The sequence below is a fragment of the Argiope bruennichi genome, chromosome 9 (genome assembly GCF_947563725.1).
Source record: "Argiope bruennichi chromosome 9, qqArgBrue1.1, whole genome shotgun sequence".
Lineage (NCBI taxonomy): Eukaryota > Metazoa > Arthropoda > Arachnida > Araneae > Araneidae > Argiope > Argiope bruennichi.
Genome location: NC_079159.1, coordinates 52,263,592 through 52,279,795, shown reverse-complemented (window position 1 = coordinate 52,279,795; position 16,204 = coordinate 52,263,592). Strand labels below are relative to the sequence as shown.

At 28.2% G+C, this 16,204-nt stretch overlaps 1 protein-coding gene across 1 annotated transcript in view; it reads right to left on the bottom strand.

Annotated features, from left to right (window-relative positions):
- LOC129984942 (uncharacterized) overlaps nucleotides 1-16,204 on the bottom strand; it is an 81,702-nt gene that overhangs the window by 37,426 nt on the left and 28,072 nt on the right. The window contains exon 2 of the mRNA XM_056094886.1: nucleotides 2,668-2,809. Coding sequence (XP_055950861.1) covers nucleotides 2,668-2,809 — 142 coding nt within the window. The remainder of the gene's footprint in view (nucleotides 1-2,667; nucleotides 2,810-16,204) is intronic.

Sequence of the window (16,204 nt, the reverse complement as noted above, 5' to 3'; positions counted from 1 at the left end):
TATAGAAAATTACAGTACACGGAAAATCATTCTACTCTGTAATAAATATTTTCATTAATTTTAGTATTTTTTAAGAGATTCATACAAATTTATAGATGTCAAAAACGTTTTACTGGACACTATGTTTAAAATCGAAAAATCTTTTATTTTTTGCTTCAAAAAAACGAAGGAAACCTTGGTTAATACGCTTCAAATTATTTGCAAATACATGCAAAAGCATTTTACTCTGTAATTATGATAAAATTCATTATTATAGAGTAAAATGGTTCATAATTTTTATATTTTTATTTTTTTATGTGCGAAGTATTCAAAAAGAAATCATTGTAATTGTCAAAAAATACAAACTCGAAATTTTGAAGGATCTCCAAGTTTCAAAACTACTTGAGTCTAAAATCACATTTTCGAAACTATTTCTCTCTACAATCATGATAACTCAAAACGCCTTGAGCTAGATGGATGAAATTTGGCATTTTTTTATATAAAAGATATATATTTCTATCAAATTTTGAACTAAATCTATCCATAGGAAATCTGTCTGGTCGACTTTTCGAATATAACTTAACACAATGGCTATCAAATGAACAGAGCTTTATTGGTGTTTTGCACTTTAGATTTAACCTCTAAAGTATAGATATGTATGAAATTTTCAATGTCGTCAAGGAATTGACCGTCTGTCGGTCTTAACTTTTGCATTCATATAAAAGCGATAGCCCAAAAGCGAATGAACTTACAAAAATAAAATTTGGTTAATAGTTTTAGCAATTAAAGTATAATTCTTTATCAAGTTTTGAAATAAATTTGTCAAAGGTTTTTCATCTGTTGGTGGGTATTTTCAGAAGCATTTAAATGCAATAATTCGAAAACGCATTGATTTAAATGCATATAATTTGATATTTGAACTGGTATTCTGTCTATAATTTTATTTTTAATCGGTCGGGAAATTGGTGTCCAAAATAGGGGAGACATGCCTATCTAGGGTTATCATGCCCCTAGTGCTTTTACTCTTAAACTGAAAAGTAATTATTTTTAAATTCTATAACTAAGTTACTACGAACTCTAATTGCTATTTTGTCAACAATTTTGAAATTTTCTAGGAGAAAGCTGTGGCAAGTTATAAGTGAAAAAGTCTTTAGATAGTCTAAAGTAAAGTTCTGCAACTCATTTCGTTTATCATTTCACAAATATAAATCATATATTTTTCTTTGAATTCTTTCTGATTCGACAAATTTTCCTCAAACATTTATGCCTAAAAATATTTTTAGCGATAGGTTCTAATAATACAATATTCATCTAACTCTCGGCAATCGTAAATTATTATTAGCCGCTAAAAACAAACTTTAATTTAGTCAAATTGGTGCTCTTCAAGCATGTCATCATTAGCTAAACATCATCTCTTCATCTCCATCTATCCTTGATACGAAAAAATAATGGTAATTTTTTTAATACCATCAAAATATTTATATATTGAAAATTCAACCATGGATGATACGGAATGCTACTTTTCCCATCTTCATAATCCCCATTTTTTTGTATTGAAAAGAGACAAAATCATCTTCTTCAAAATACTCTTTCAGTTGCACACTTTTTTTTCCTTCTTTGACTTCAGTATTCTTGCTTTTTTTTAAAATTCCACATCAATCAGCAACAAATCATTATTAATAGTAAGTACATTATCATGTGGGAAAATTATTATGTGTGTAATAATAACATATAACTGATTATTTAGCAATATCAGTTGTTAATTTGGTATAAGATAATAAAAAATATTGGTGGGACATAATATTACTATGTTCCTTTACTTAATATCACTACCTATAATATAATACTTCAAAATATATGGAAAATATAAGTTTTGATTATATTAAAAATCTGTTACCAACTACCCCACAATTAAAATTGTCAGAAGTGATTAAGAAACCACTCGTATTTCTCTGGAGAAATCTAAAAATGAAAATTAAATCTTACCTACACTTAGCCGATATATCCTACAAGAAATGTATAATTTAGCAATTTACCTCGAAAATAACCAATGTAGAAACAGTTTTGGTTTCACTTATTTTTATTGCTATTGCAACTAAAGTAAACAAACGCCAGAAGATTTAATAGAAAGAAGCAAGAAAGTATTTATAATGTTCCTCTAAAATGCGTTAGTAAGACATATATTTCCTAGTTCACTAAAACACTTTCCCAATTCCCCCAGTGATTCTATTGCATCAAATTAATTGATTAGATTGACAATATTTATATGGGTATCGAATAGCTGATTGCTGAAGGCTGTTCATTTAATCTTTAATTCAGCATTGCAGCCTTTATTATTTGTTTTTTTTAAATGAAAAAATAAATGGTTTCAATGACCATATTACATAATATCATTCTTAGCACTGTTCTTTATAATCGAACTTTTGCGTGACTTGTTCTGCTGTTATCTTCCCTGACACTGAGCTACTTTCCTAAGCTATTTTGACCTGCCCCCCCCCTCCGAGTGACCTGTATTTTTACTATTTCTCAAGTATTCATTAACAGCGCATTAGGAAACTATGGATCGATCGTGTTCAATACTAAAATGTATGTCATTATAGAACAAAAGAACGAAAAACTCCTGTGAATAAAACGTCCTTTCCATTTTAGAACAAATGCGTTACACTCACGAGAAAAACAAACATTTACCGTAACCAGCACTTGCAACTGCAAGCTAGCTGTGCGTATCTTCCATACAAGTCTTCCAATATCACGTGACACTCTAACGTCACAGACTGCACGTGAGAAGTTGTGGACAGAGGATGTGATTCGTCACCTGGGCAACAACAGCCTGAAACACAGAAGAAAAAACATTGCATTAAACAAACATTTTTCTAATTTTATTTCCCTGTGTTTAACTAATGTATGAGAAAAATCCGGAATATTTTTATTCGATTTTATTCAAACTGGCAGGTGTGTTCAACAATTGCAGAAACGAACCGGTTACAGTCTATATTGAGTAATGCATAATTTACGTGCTTCAGTTAGAACGTTGCACTCAATTACTTAGAATCCACACGTAGTCATGGAAAAATACGAAGAGTTTCCGATAAACAATGGTTACCAACACTTTTGATAAACGCAGATTGTATTTTGGCTATCAGAATGTTCTGTAGTAATTATTAATTTACATAATATTATTGTATTCTGAAATAGTGTTCATATATTTCGAAATTATTTAATTTATGATAATTGGTCTTGTTACTTTGCAGCCAGATGATTCGTTCGGATTGTTGGTTAAGGTTTATTTCAATTAAATATCTTATGCATAATTTAATGTTCCAGATTCCATCAGAAAAAAATATGTTTAAACAACAGATTCTTAAAAACATTAAAGCAGTGTTGATAAAATTACAGATTCTCTGTTTATAGTGTACATGTATCTTCATAATGTAGTCGAGATCCACATGATCATAGGTCATTAAAAACTTAAATCTTTTGAGGTAAAATGATCTCAGATTCCTATTCCTCGTATTAAATGAGCAAAAAATAAGCAGAATCTTTCATCCTTGGTGTTCAATAATGGAAGAAAAGTACACAAAGTACGCTATTAAGTATTTGATTAAATTATGAAAACGGATTGAATTTCAGGACAACAGTGTAATCTGTTGTTAAAAATCCAGCAAAAAAAATGTTTGAAAATTTTCTAAAATTCCAAAAAAGCATGACAAGTAAATTGATGTCATTAAAAAACAATTTCTTAATTTTAAAATTATATTAACCACTGGCGTGCAATAATATTTTTAATTAATTGAAACTTCTAAAAAATCGCTAGGAGAGGCACAGTCTGATTATCTATGCACATCTGTACTAAATTTGTTTGCTCTATGTCAACGTTTCTATCCTGTAGAGCAAATGGACACAATCAAACACATATTTTTCTTTATTAGTAGTAGAAATATTATTATACTTTATTATCAATATTTTAACGATTGGTCCTCAGACTACCCGATTCAGGATTGATTGGAGATAGATATCCTCCAGAGGGAGTACTTACTTATAGGGGTTATATTTAACCCCACTATAGTTTTAGCTCTTCGGATATAAACGTCCCAATTGAATTTCATATTAATCTATATTAATCTATTCACTTGTCATATGCATTTCGAGGGCCGGGGTAGTCTGGTTGGTAGAGCGTTGAATTCGCATCCCTTAGGTTGCGAGTTCGAACCCCGCCGGCCGAAGATTCACCGCGTGCTTGGTAACTGACGCGAGTATAAATCCGTCGTGGTCAAAAAGTCCTCCATGTCGAGAGTAATACCGTTGGGGGTACTGGATCAGGGGTGATCGTTCTCGAATTCAGGTCTAAATTACGATCTATGAATGAGATACGTGAATGAAGTCCGCCCTGTAAAAAGGGTTTTGACGTGTGTGTAGCTAGATCTTTCTCTTAGCCGTAGATGGCGCTACTATAGAAACAAGAGTCGCTCCCCCTCAGTCTTAAACAGGCTATTTTCGAACAGCGGGCTTGCCTATGTCAAGTTCCATAAATAAGAAACAACAACAATGCCTTTTAATGATTTCCCTGTCTATCCTGAAAAATTGATAGATTTGTTTTCATAACAGTTTTAGCCGGCTTGTCGAACGAGAAGGATGTGTATCAATCCATCAAAATCGCATCAGTTAATAAGAAATAATATCGGAACAAACATGTAAATACTTTTTTATGTAAGAATCATAAAATCAGATGATAAATAGACTAAAAAATATCAATTTTTTAATGAAAATTCAGAAATTTTACTCACAAAATCTACTCACAAATCTTATTCACAAAATAAACGTAAATCGCATTTTAAATTTACGCATATGTAAAAAAGAAACAGCCATAAAATTGTATTTTACAATCATTTCAATTACTTTCCTTTCATTTCTTTATTTATATCTAAAATTGTCTTCAACTGCCTTAATAATAACATAGGAATTTTGTTATATTAATTCATCATTATAAATAATAAATGCTGGCTTATGAGTATCATCATCTTTAACAAGCAGTTAGCTGCCAATCTTTTATTAAAAAAAAAAGTGACATATATGAGCTTGTACTACTTAGATTGCCAAAAAATCTGCTATGATAAATGGGCCCCTTGATAAAAAGATGACAGAATGCTCTAATCAACGTGTTACGTTGGAAGGCTGACTCTGGTAACATCATCAATTATGTTTCAAGACAAAAAAAATGACAGTGTATTATACAAAAAAAATTTCTTCTTAAAAAAAATATTAAACTATGTTCCTTACGTCCAAGTTCAGTCCAAGAATCTTAAGAAAAATTCGAGAAAAGAAAAGGATTTTTTCTATGGAATCGAAAGTGCAATTCATCGAAGCTCCCCGAAGATATATAAAAACAATATTATTATAAAAAAATTATTATTTTGTACGTGATTAATTATAATATTCTTTATTAACATTAAGCATGTTTTACAAAAAGTTACCAAATTGGAAATAATGTACTGAATTCAACCAGCTTTCAATAAATCTTATCCGTTTGAATTTTTAATTAGCATATTGTTAAATAATATTGTTAATATCATTAATATTTTTAATATATATATAATTGCACATTTTAATAAGATTGAACAATTCGAACTTCAAGCTCAAATTGCACATATCATTTCAGCTCATTCAAAATCAAAACTAAAAATTGTAAAGAAATAAGTTTTTATAAATTAAATATGTGCCACCGTTGTATTTTATGTGACAAAATATTCAATCAAAGAAGCAATTAATTATTTCTGAATATTTAAAAGGCATAGAACATATTTATATACTGATTGTAATGTTTACTATGACATTTTATAGCTATTTTATTAAAATCAGGACTATTTTTGCAGGACTACAATTTTTTAAAAAACCCATTTATTCTACTTTTATCCATTGATGGACACTTTTTCTACATCCATTTAATATACAAAAGGCATAAAATTATTTAATATAAAAAATGATATTGTAAATAAATAAATATAAAATATGAAGACATAAAAATATGTAATATAAATAAATAACTAAAAAACGTAAAAAATAAAAGATATGTATCTGATTGAAATAAAGCCGATAATGGAAAGTGTAAATCACAACGTAAAGGAAACTATACATAAGCTGCAATTGCAAACTCTTGTCAATCAATGATTGCTAGTTATTATCGTATCGTTTGCTACGAGAGAAGCTGCATAAAAAGTTCAACAGCAAACAAATTATCTTTTTCTGCGAAGTTTAAATCGTTACCAACAGTATTTCTGCCACTCAGTGTCACGAATCAGCTCCTAGGACAAACAAAAAGTAATTTATTTCCGCGATGAAAAATGGAGGTTCATTGGCCTTGTTGAAAATAAGTGTTCAAAAAATAATTTGAAATAAATAGTTAATGATAAAAAAGTTGAATGTATTGATTATTTCTTTTTGGGCTAATCCATAAATATAAACAGAAGTATTCTTTGCGCTTCGAAAATTTGATTAGTACATTTACTGTCATATTCATATTCTATTCATAATACTTATTAATTTACGAATATTATGAAAAATTTACATATTAATAAAAATAATAGCAATTACCACTTGTCGTTAACAACTAGTTCACCTGTATTAATGATTATGATTAAATATTCATTCATATGAATTTAAATCCTTCTTTTAATCAAAAAAATGTAAACATTTAAGAAACGCTTACACAAGATCAAATTTGTATCACTAAAAATTTAAAAAAAAATCTTAACATTGTCTAAAAACTAGTTTTGTGCATTTTTAATTTTGGGAGCTATTATGTTTAAATTCCAAAATCTCGTTTTCACTAAAACTTCTAAAAATTCAGAAGAGCATATTTCCATTCTCTAAATTCTATCTATGCCAAATGTGGTAGCTTTGTAAATTGTCTGTCCTATGAAACACTAACACATTTGCATATATAATGCTTTATTTTTGTTAGATGTTATTTGAAAATTTTACTTTTACATAAATTTAAAGAAATCATTTAAACATTTTAATATTTTATGTATGTACATTATTTAATAATTTATAAATAGATGCATTTAGGCATTACAAAAGTCAGATATTGCTTTGGACCTTTATTTGGCTCCTCGTCCACTTTATACTGTTTTGATAGTTTAGATATATTTGTTTAGTTACTGTATTTCCAGATGGACAGATATAATTTCAAAGATGGTTTTATAGACCTTTGAAAGGTCATAAACGAAAGTTCAAAATATCAAGTCCAAATTTTTAATGCCGATTATAATATTGTACTCACCTTATACGAGAAACAGTTCTAAATTGTAACGTTAATCCATGGCAAATATTTTGTCCTGCTCAAAAAAAAAATATATCAAGAAATCCAGAAACTTCATTAAATTATCTTAAATGACGAAATGCAATTTAATTTAAATTTCAACGATTTATTTTTATATGCAATTTTGAACTTTCCTTAAAAAGAAAATGAAACGTCCCGACTCAATTCAATTTGAAGAAAGTTTAAATTTGATTGGTAGAATTTAGCTTTGAATTTTCAGGATGAAGGAAGCTCTGTTCTCCTGAATGAATGATAAGCAAAAAGGAATAAAATAATTTTGCTTCCTTCGAACGTGATTCTTCATCCTTTTCAGTCTCTGGACTAAAGGAAAAAGTTCACGAATCTCAGGAGAATCAAGATTCAGACGGTGTTGGCCATCAAATAAATGGTTAGATGTGGGACTCGAAATTGGAAAATAGAAATTTCAATTGTTTAATCAAGAATCCTTGTTTTTAAAAATAGTAAAAGATTTTTAGACATTGAAGTGAATATCTATTGTCAATAGAAGAGACTGTAATAAACCTTAAACTTACTCTCTAAAATTATTGGTAAAAAATATAGTATATTTTCGCAAACTAAAATACGTTTTTTTTATTTCAATCTGAAATAACTCATTAAATTCATAGCTACTAAATAAAAAATATAAAAAAATCTTACGATTTTTTTAATTAGTATATTTTATTGTTTGTATCAAATACAATCGAGATTACAAAACAAAAAAAAACAGTTGTGTTGTAAAATGGCATCTCAAACTTATTATGATTTTCAAATCCAACTTCTATCAAGATATTGGTAATATATTATATCTAAGTTATCCAAAATTCTTCATGATAATAATATACCCTTTTTCGTAAAAAAGGAAATTCAGACTATTTTTAAGCAATGAAAGAAAATTTTCTTTACCACAATCTAAAGATGTTTTCCTGTCCATACATATATGTAAGGAAATAAATCTCCTTTCAAACTGTATTCAAAGAAATGACGATGAATTTGATTCAGGACATTTACTGGTTGTGATTTAGAAGCGAATTTCTAGCAATCGATGAGGGACTTAAGACCATTTTACACGAAAATAATTATAAGAACCTTTGGATTCTTACTGATAGCCGCAGCTCAATGGAACACCTTGCCAATTGGACCTATGTTGGAGATAAAGCAAGTTTGTCTATTCTTCAGAAGTTGAAGCTGATTTCACTTCAACATGATATTCATTTCCAGTGGATCCCATCTCATGTGGATCTACTTGGTAACGAAATAGCAGACAGGCTTGCAAAGAAAGGAAACAGCCTAGCGACTTCATCTTCTACTGAGCTCACATACTTAGAACTGTTCTCTCAGGCGAAATTCCTAAATAAGAAGAATTGGATGGTTCCCCCCTATTCATGATTGGTATAGAGCCAATAAACCGGGGCAGTCCTTAAATCTTCCTTGTGATAGAAAATCCAACACTTGTCTGTCGCACCTTGCCAATGGCCACCTTAAAAGTCTTTTCTTTGCCCTCTTTGCCTGAAATGCTGCCAACATCAGGCCTCTGCTGAACATATTCTGGACTGTTTAGAATTTCATTGGGGAGAAATTTATTCTTCTCCCTTCCTTGTTTTTGACTTTCTTCTTGTCAACGGATTTTTGGATTTGGTCTGACTAAGTCAGGCCATGGAGATTAGCAACAACAACTGGTTGAGATGTAGAAATGAATGAATTTTTGGGCTATAATTTAAATTTAGTCATTCTAGATTTACTTAAGAAAATCTTTTATAATCTTATCTAAGAAAAGAAAGCAACCACTTTATAAAAAACGTTTGGTTAAACAAACTTCGAATTTAACGGATAAATATTGCTTTAAATTCATTAACTAAATTCTTCTTCTAATCTACAGTTTTAGAAAGATTTTTGTTACTAACATGACATATATATATATTAAATAGTGTGTATTTATTTTATAAAGCAAATTTCAAGTGCAGTATCCTGCTTGAAATATTGCTTATAACGCAATTCAGGATTCACTTTCAATTTGCGGACATTCTTTCCTTTCAATTAATCCTTTAATTCGGATTTTTGCTTCCCATAAGCTATTTGCTGTAATAGAAATAGGAATCCATTCGGAAGCTTCGTGATTTTTTACTTTTTGATACATAAAATTGTAAATCTGTCTCCAATCAAAATAATTTTCTAAATATTTATTTTATTTTATTTATTTATTTTATATTCATAAAATTATTGCATATCTAAAATATCTACAAGCATACCAGCAATATGAAAATTGTATATTTTAATTGCTACATTTAGTTTAGAATTCTTCTATAATAAATGCACATTAATTTAATCTCTTATTCTTAGTATTCTTATTTAGTTTAGTTTAGTTTCTTTTATTCCAAAAGTTTCAAACTTCCATTTATTTTATATAAAAACAAATTTCTGTATATCTAAATTATTTGGAAGTATTTCCGGAAATTTGAAAAAGTATTAGCATCACATTTGGTTTAATAATTTTCTGTGCGTGTGTCACACATTCCATCAGTACCCAGTATTCCCAGTTCTCGAGAATTTTGATTCTCAAAGAAATCTTTAAATTCAAATTCAAAATTTCAAAATTAAATTAAATTTGCAATTTTCTTATTTTTATTCTGCATTTTCCCTAGAACTATCTAAAATGAAATCTAACTCAAATATTCCTACCAAAAAATAAACCCTAGAACTATAGAATTTTCAGATTCAGAGCTATCCAAAGTTCGAAACAATTCGCCAAATTATTGTTCCGAACGACGAAATAAATATTTAGAATTTTATTTCTACATCTCAGCTTAAAACTTCGTCCTATGCATATAGGAAACAGGCAGTTATTCTATTTCCAAAGGTCGAATCGAAGCGAGTTTTAGATGCCAATATATATTCTGAGCGACTAAGTCAATATGAGACAGAGAAATGCAAAATTCGTGTCTTCGCCTCTATTTGTATGGAAAATTTATGAACTATTCAGCATTTGCGTTATTCCAGGACTGGATCAATCAGATGTATGCTATTAAAATTCATCCGTCTATGAACTCAGAATTTGAGAGAGAATACTCCGACAGGGAGAATGCAAAATTTGTGTGGGCTTTAATTCTAAATGAATTACATATCAACTATTTTACAAATGCAGTGTGCTTATCAGAGAAAAGCCATATATATTTTTTTTCTTTTTGTTACGAATGGAAAATATAAGTTAGAAGTATTCGACAATATTATTATAAGAAACAATATTAGAATAATATAAGAATTAATAATATATTTGATAGTTAATTAATATTTAGAATAAAGATATTTTGATTTCAACCGTTAGTTAATTTTGAATAAAAAATACTAATTTAATTTGAATTTGTGTAGAAGAATCAATTGAATTTTTGTTTGTTTTATTTAAATAGAGGTAATAAGTTATATGATATTCCATAACGAAAATTATTTATTTAAATGAATGCACTCATATGAAAAAAATAAATAGATAATCTTGTTTTAAATAATTTTGGATAAAGCATAGGAAGTGAGGCCATATCTCAAAAATTTAAGTTATAAATCAAATCAAATGATAAACAATGAGATATAAGTAATATAAGCATTTACCTGCTCTATAAAAATCTTTTACTAAACTCATTCTATTGAATTGTTAAACAAAATAGCTAAATTAAAACTTTCCATTGCAAATCTGAAAATTTGTTTGTTCAGATTTACTTGACGAGTATTATTTTACATAAAATATGATGATGACAATTTAATGTATTTATTTAAATAAAATTGTAATATTAACACTCAATAAAGCTCTTTAAAAAGATTTATTCACGTATTCAACTGCTCGGTAAAATCGTTTGCTAGTATTATCAGTCGCTTCATTGCCACTTCCTGAAAATAAATTTTCTCTGAAATCTTATATGGTGAAATAAAAATGCAAACGGAAGAATAATTTATAGAAAAGAAAGATACAAAATTTGTGTAAAATTTAATTTGAAAAAGTTCAATAAACTTTATTATAAAGATAATAAAATGTTTCGATGTGTTACTAGAGATTATGAATTTTCGCTCAATGTACTAAAATTTTTTATTAAAATATTTTAAAATTTCAATAGAAGTAATGCTAATATTAAAACTATTTAAATGCTAAATAAAATTAATTTGTTTGCCAAAAATAGAAATATTAAAATTATTATATTAAAACATTATGCCTTATTTTCGAATAATTCAAATATTTACTTAATGGAAATTCTAATACTAAATATTCCCATTATTAAGTACACGACAGGCTTAATTTATTCTATATTTACGGTTTCTGAGAAAATGCATACAACCATTTCATAAATATTTTTTCGAAGACAAAAAATCTCTCAAAATGTTTTTTTTTCTCTTTTTAGGATATAATGCTTAAATTTTTTAAAACATTTTAGCAAAATTTAATCAAGCTTGAAAAAATTAAAGCAATTAAAAATTTTAAGAAATTGCAAGAAAGTATTATTTTGTATTGTTTTTTAAGAATGATTAAATTTTATTCTTAAAATATGCAAAAATTGAATAATTTCTGACATTAATTCTGGAGGGCTACAAAAAGAATAGAAATGGAAATTTTAGTAATTCTTATACCTCATTTTTTATTTGGATTCATTGTAAAATGTTTAAAATTAAGTCAGCATTTTATAAATATACCTTTCCTGCAAGCTTTATTAGAGATAAACAATTTTTATGCGAAGACAACACACATGATATCATACGCCTAACTCATTGCGTTTCTATATTTTCGATACAAAACATATAAGATACATCAAATCACACATATACAGACAAATAGACATTATCCTCATAAAATGTATGTCTCTGTCTCACGTGGAACTAAAACTTAGAATTTTATTGAAACAAAATGAAATACATGGATAATTGCAATACTTTATATATATATATATATATATATATATATATATATATATATATATCCACTTGAGTAATATACAGTGGTAACCAAAATTGTGGACATTTTTGAAAATCGTTATGTTTTTTTAACTTTGTATGCTTATAGAAAATGTTACATTTCACAAAATGCAAACTCTTACATATCATTTAAAAAAGAATTTAATACTGATTTCAATACAAAAAGCAAAATTCAAATATTTGCAATACAAAAAAAGTTATTTTTACTTTAATCTGAATAACAAACACAGTGATGAAGTGGATTGCAATTTCTAACTTTTCTGGCAAATCACTGTCCTTGTTCTAGGAACCAATCAAATGTTAATAACTGCTAGCAGAAGCTATCGTTATGTTTAAAGTTGGAACAAATCATTATTGTGCTTTTTTCTGTAGAAAGAAGATATATGTAATATGTTTTTATATGTAATCAAATTGGAAGTTAGAAATTTTGTGAAACATTTTAATATATAGTTGTAATGTAGTAAATATTTCTAATATTTAGTCAAGAAGCAATAACATCAAATAAAAGAATAGATTTTACACCTAGATAGAGAACCAAGATTATTGTGTTACATGATTGTGGTTTTTCCTATGCTGAAATTGCAAGACAGGTGGGTGGTTCAGTGACTACTTCTGGAGTCCGAACACTGTTTACGATATCAAGAAACAAATTCTTGCCGGCGTCATAGCATAGGGGTAGCGCGTCTTCCCTGTGATTTGGGCGTCACGGTTTCGAGTCCCTGTTTGGGAATGGTTGTTCTTCCGTTGTTCTATCTCTGAAATATGTGAATGTTCTCTCCTGTAAAAAGAGATTATGGAAGCGAATGAGTGATGAGTGAATAGCAAAGTCGTGCACTTGGCCCTAGTAGGCGCTACTATAAAAACAAGATATGCTCCCCCTCCGGCTTAAATTAGCAAGTGCCATAAGAAACAGAAACAAACTCAATAAAAAACAAAACAGGAAAAGAATGGAAAAATGTGCACCTCATCTGTTGATGACAGAAGAATAAAGAGACTATGTCCCCAAGACAGAAGTATGTCGTTAGCGGCCACCAGAAGTGAATTGAATGATGCTGGCGTTTATGTCAGTTCAAGAATAATCAGGAGAAGATAATCAGATGTTGGACTAAGAGGTAGAATTCAATAAAATAAAATCCTGGGATCAATTTGCAGCAGCGTATAAAAAGATTATAGAGGGAAAGGGGACGTATTAATTGGACAAATGATCAGTAGTCATAAATTATACGGAGTGATAAAATGCAGGTATTGTTATTCGATAACGATGAGTGAAAACATGTAAGACATAAAATAAGCGAAGAGCTACATCCTGATTGCCTTCAGGCAACTATGATTAACTCAATTAGTGTTATGATTTGGACATGCATATTAGCAGATGATATATTATTGATGGGGCATTATATGCAAAAAAAATACATTGACATTATTCTAGAGCCAAAACTTACACCTTTTATCATCAATATCCTTCCCAACAACACATCATTTATTTTTCAGCAGGATTCAGTTCCTTACCACACAGCAAAAATATCGAAAGTGTGGTTTAGTACAAAGAACATTAGATTGTTATCATGATCAGGAAACAGTCCTGACCACAAAATTATTGAGAACTTAGGGCAACGTTTGAAAACCTAGTACATAATGAAGTGCTCATCAAATTAAAGAGAATTAATTGAGGCTATAATTGTTTCCTGGCATCATGCAATAACGAAGGAAGAGTTTAAAACTCTCCTCAGCTCGATGAAACATTAGTATGAAGCTGTAATAAAAAATAAAGGCTGCCCTTCTAAGTACTGATAACTCACTGTAGAATCAGCATCTAATGTATCTCGATAATTATTGCCATTCAATTTTTTTTTTGTATTGTAAATATTTCAATTCTGCGTTTTATATTAAAATCAGCATTAAATTCTCTTTAAAATGATATGCAAGAGTGTGCATTTTGTGAAACGTTGCATTTTCTATGAGCATACAAAGTTAGAAAACATAAAATTTTCAAAAGTGTCCACAATTTTGGCCACCACTGTATTTCAGATTGCCTACTTCGTTTGAGATTATATAATTTCCTTTTTCTGATTCCTCATATGAATTGAACAAATAATTTGCAGAGATTATATAATTTCCTTTTTCTGATTCCTCATACGAACTAACAAATAATTTGCGGAATCATTCTTTTTTAGCTTTCAACAATAAAAATTTCTTGCGAAATTTAAGAAAATCGAGTGATTAAATATTTAATGAAATAATGAAAACAGTTTGAATTTCATTAGAACAATAAAGGGTATATTAAAAATTATGCAAAAAAAAATCTTTAAAATGCATAGCAATTAATTGGAGTCATTAAAAAGACATTTTTTTTATATTTTGATGTTGTGTAAAAGATAATTTCATGTAATACTATGTTCGAGAGTTATTACGAAAAAGCGCTAAAATCTTGCTTAATTTTTAGTAGATAATTTTTTTTTAAAAATCTTGTAGAATAGTAAACAATACGTTAATAGGAGTCTAGATGACTTAATAGCGACTGAATTATCTAGTGTAATTTATAATTATTTAAAATTTTTAAAAATCATTCATAGGTGCACAATTTTACCCTCCAATATATAAATTTTACAATTAATTTAGTAATTTACAGTTTGTTTTAGTATTTTACAATTTGTCATCTAGGTCAAACAGTTCCTTAAAGAGTCAAAACACACTCATTCTTCTAAATTATTACCAGAGTACATGAGAAAGTAAGAAAGCAAAAAATATGAGTTTTTACTTCCGGAAAACCACTTTTGATATTTTTATTCTGTGCAAACCTCATCTTTAATGTATTATTAACATATGACATTGAATGTCTGCATTTTGATTTACCATTGGTGCCCAGTTATACATTTCTTTAATAATAGATACAAAATTAGATAAGTTATTAGTCATTTTTTATGTTATTTATTGATAATAACTTGAAGAGACAAATTATAATTTGATTGCCTTCATCATTCAGGCGAGAATTTTACTTTAAACAGATTTTTAAAATCTTTAAATGAGCATGAACAATTGAACAATAGTGTAATAATTTTTTTTTCTTAATTAAGTGTTCAGCAAAATGCAAAATGATTTGAAAACATGAATTTTTTTCTTCCAGTTTCTGAGTGTAAAATTTGTTCTATAACCGACAACAGAATGAAACGAACCGACAAAAAAAGGAGAAAAATGGTTTGAAATTCAAAAACACTTTTTATTTAGTATTTCAAAACAGACAATATCAGCCTTTATTTTGTATCAAATTCTTTGTCTCATTTTTCTTATCAAGTTTCAATGTTTTTGAAAACAAAACACTCGGTTTTGTAAACAAATTCTTTTAAGCTAATTTTAAGCTTCAAAACACAGACATATGTATATACAATGAATTCAAGTATCAGTAAAAAAAGGATGCAATCAAACTTCATTCTCTATAATGTCTTTTGTTTACATTTAGCTCACCATATCGGATCGTTTTCGTAAACATAATTAAAATTTCATACGCGAAAATAATTCAAAACAAGTAAAATATAGGGGAGCTATTGATTTTTTTTTTTTTTTTACTTCTTTTTCCTAAACTCATTAAATTCTTAGTATTTTTGAGACGCGATAAAGAAAAAATTTTCTGTGTTTCATATCAGATTTCCTTAATGAATTTACATCTCAATATACTTAAGTTTCATGTAATAAACAAGAATTCATTACGGTATTCTTGGTAAATAAAATTAAAATATGTTCTGAATTTTATATTAACAATCTAAGCATTGGATCTGAACGAAATAATTGCGTTTTTTTAGAAAATCTAATTATGTTAATCAGATAATTTTATTTTTGATTCAATTTCCTTGGAAGGAATTTAATCAATCAATTTTAAATTTAATGAAAGTATTTTAAAAAACACACATTTTTATTTGGGTACTAAAAGTAGAAACTTTTAAATTGACTTCACATTATCTCCTA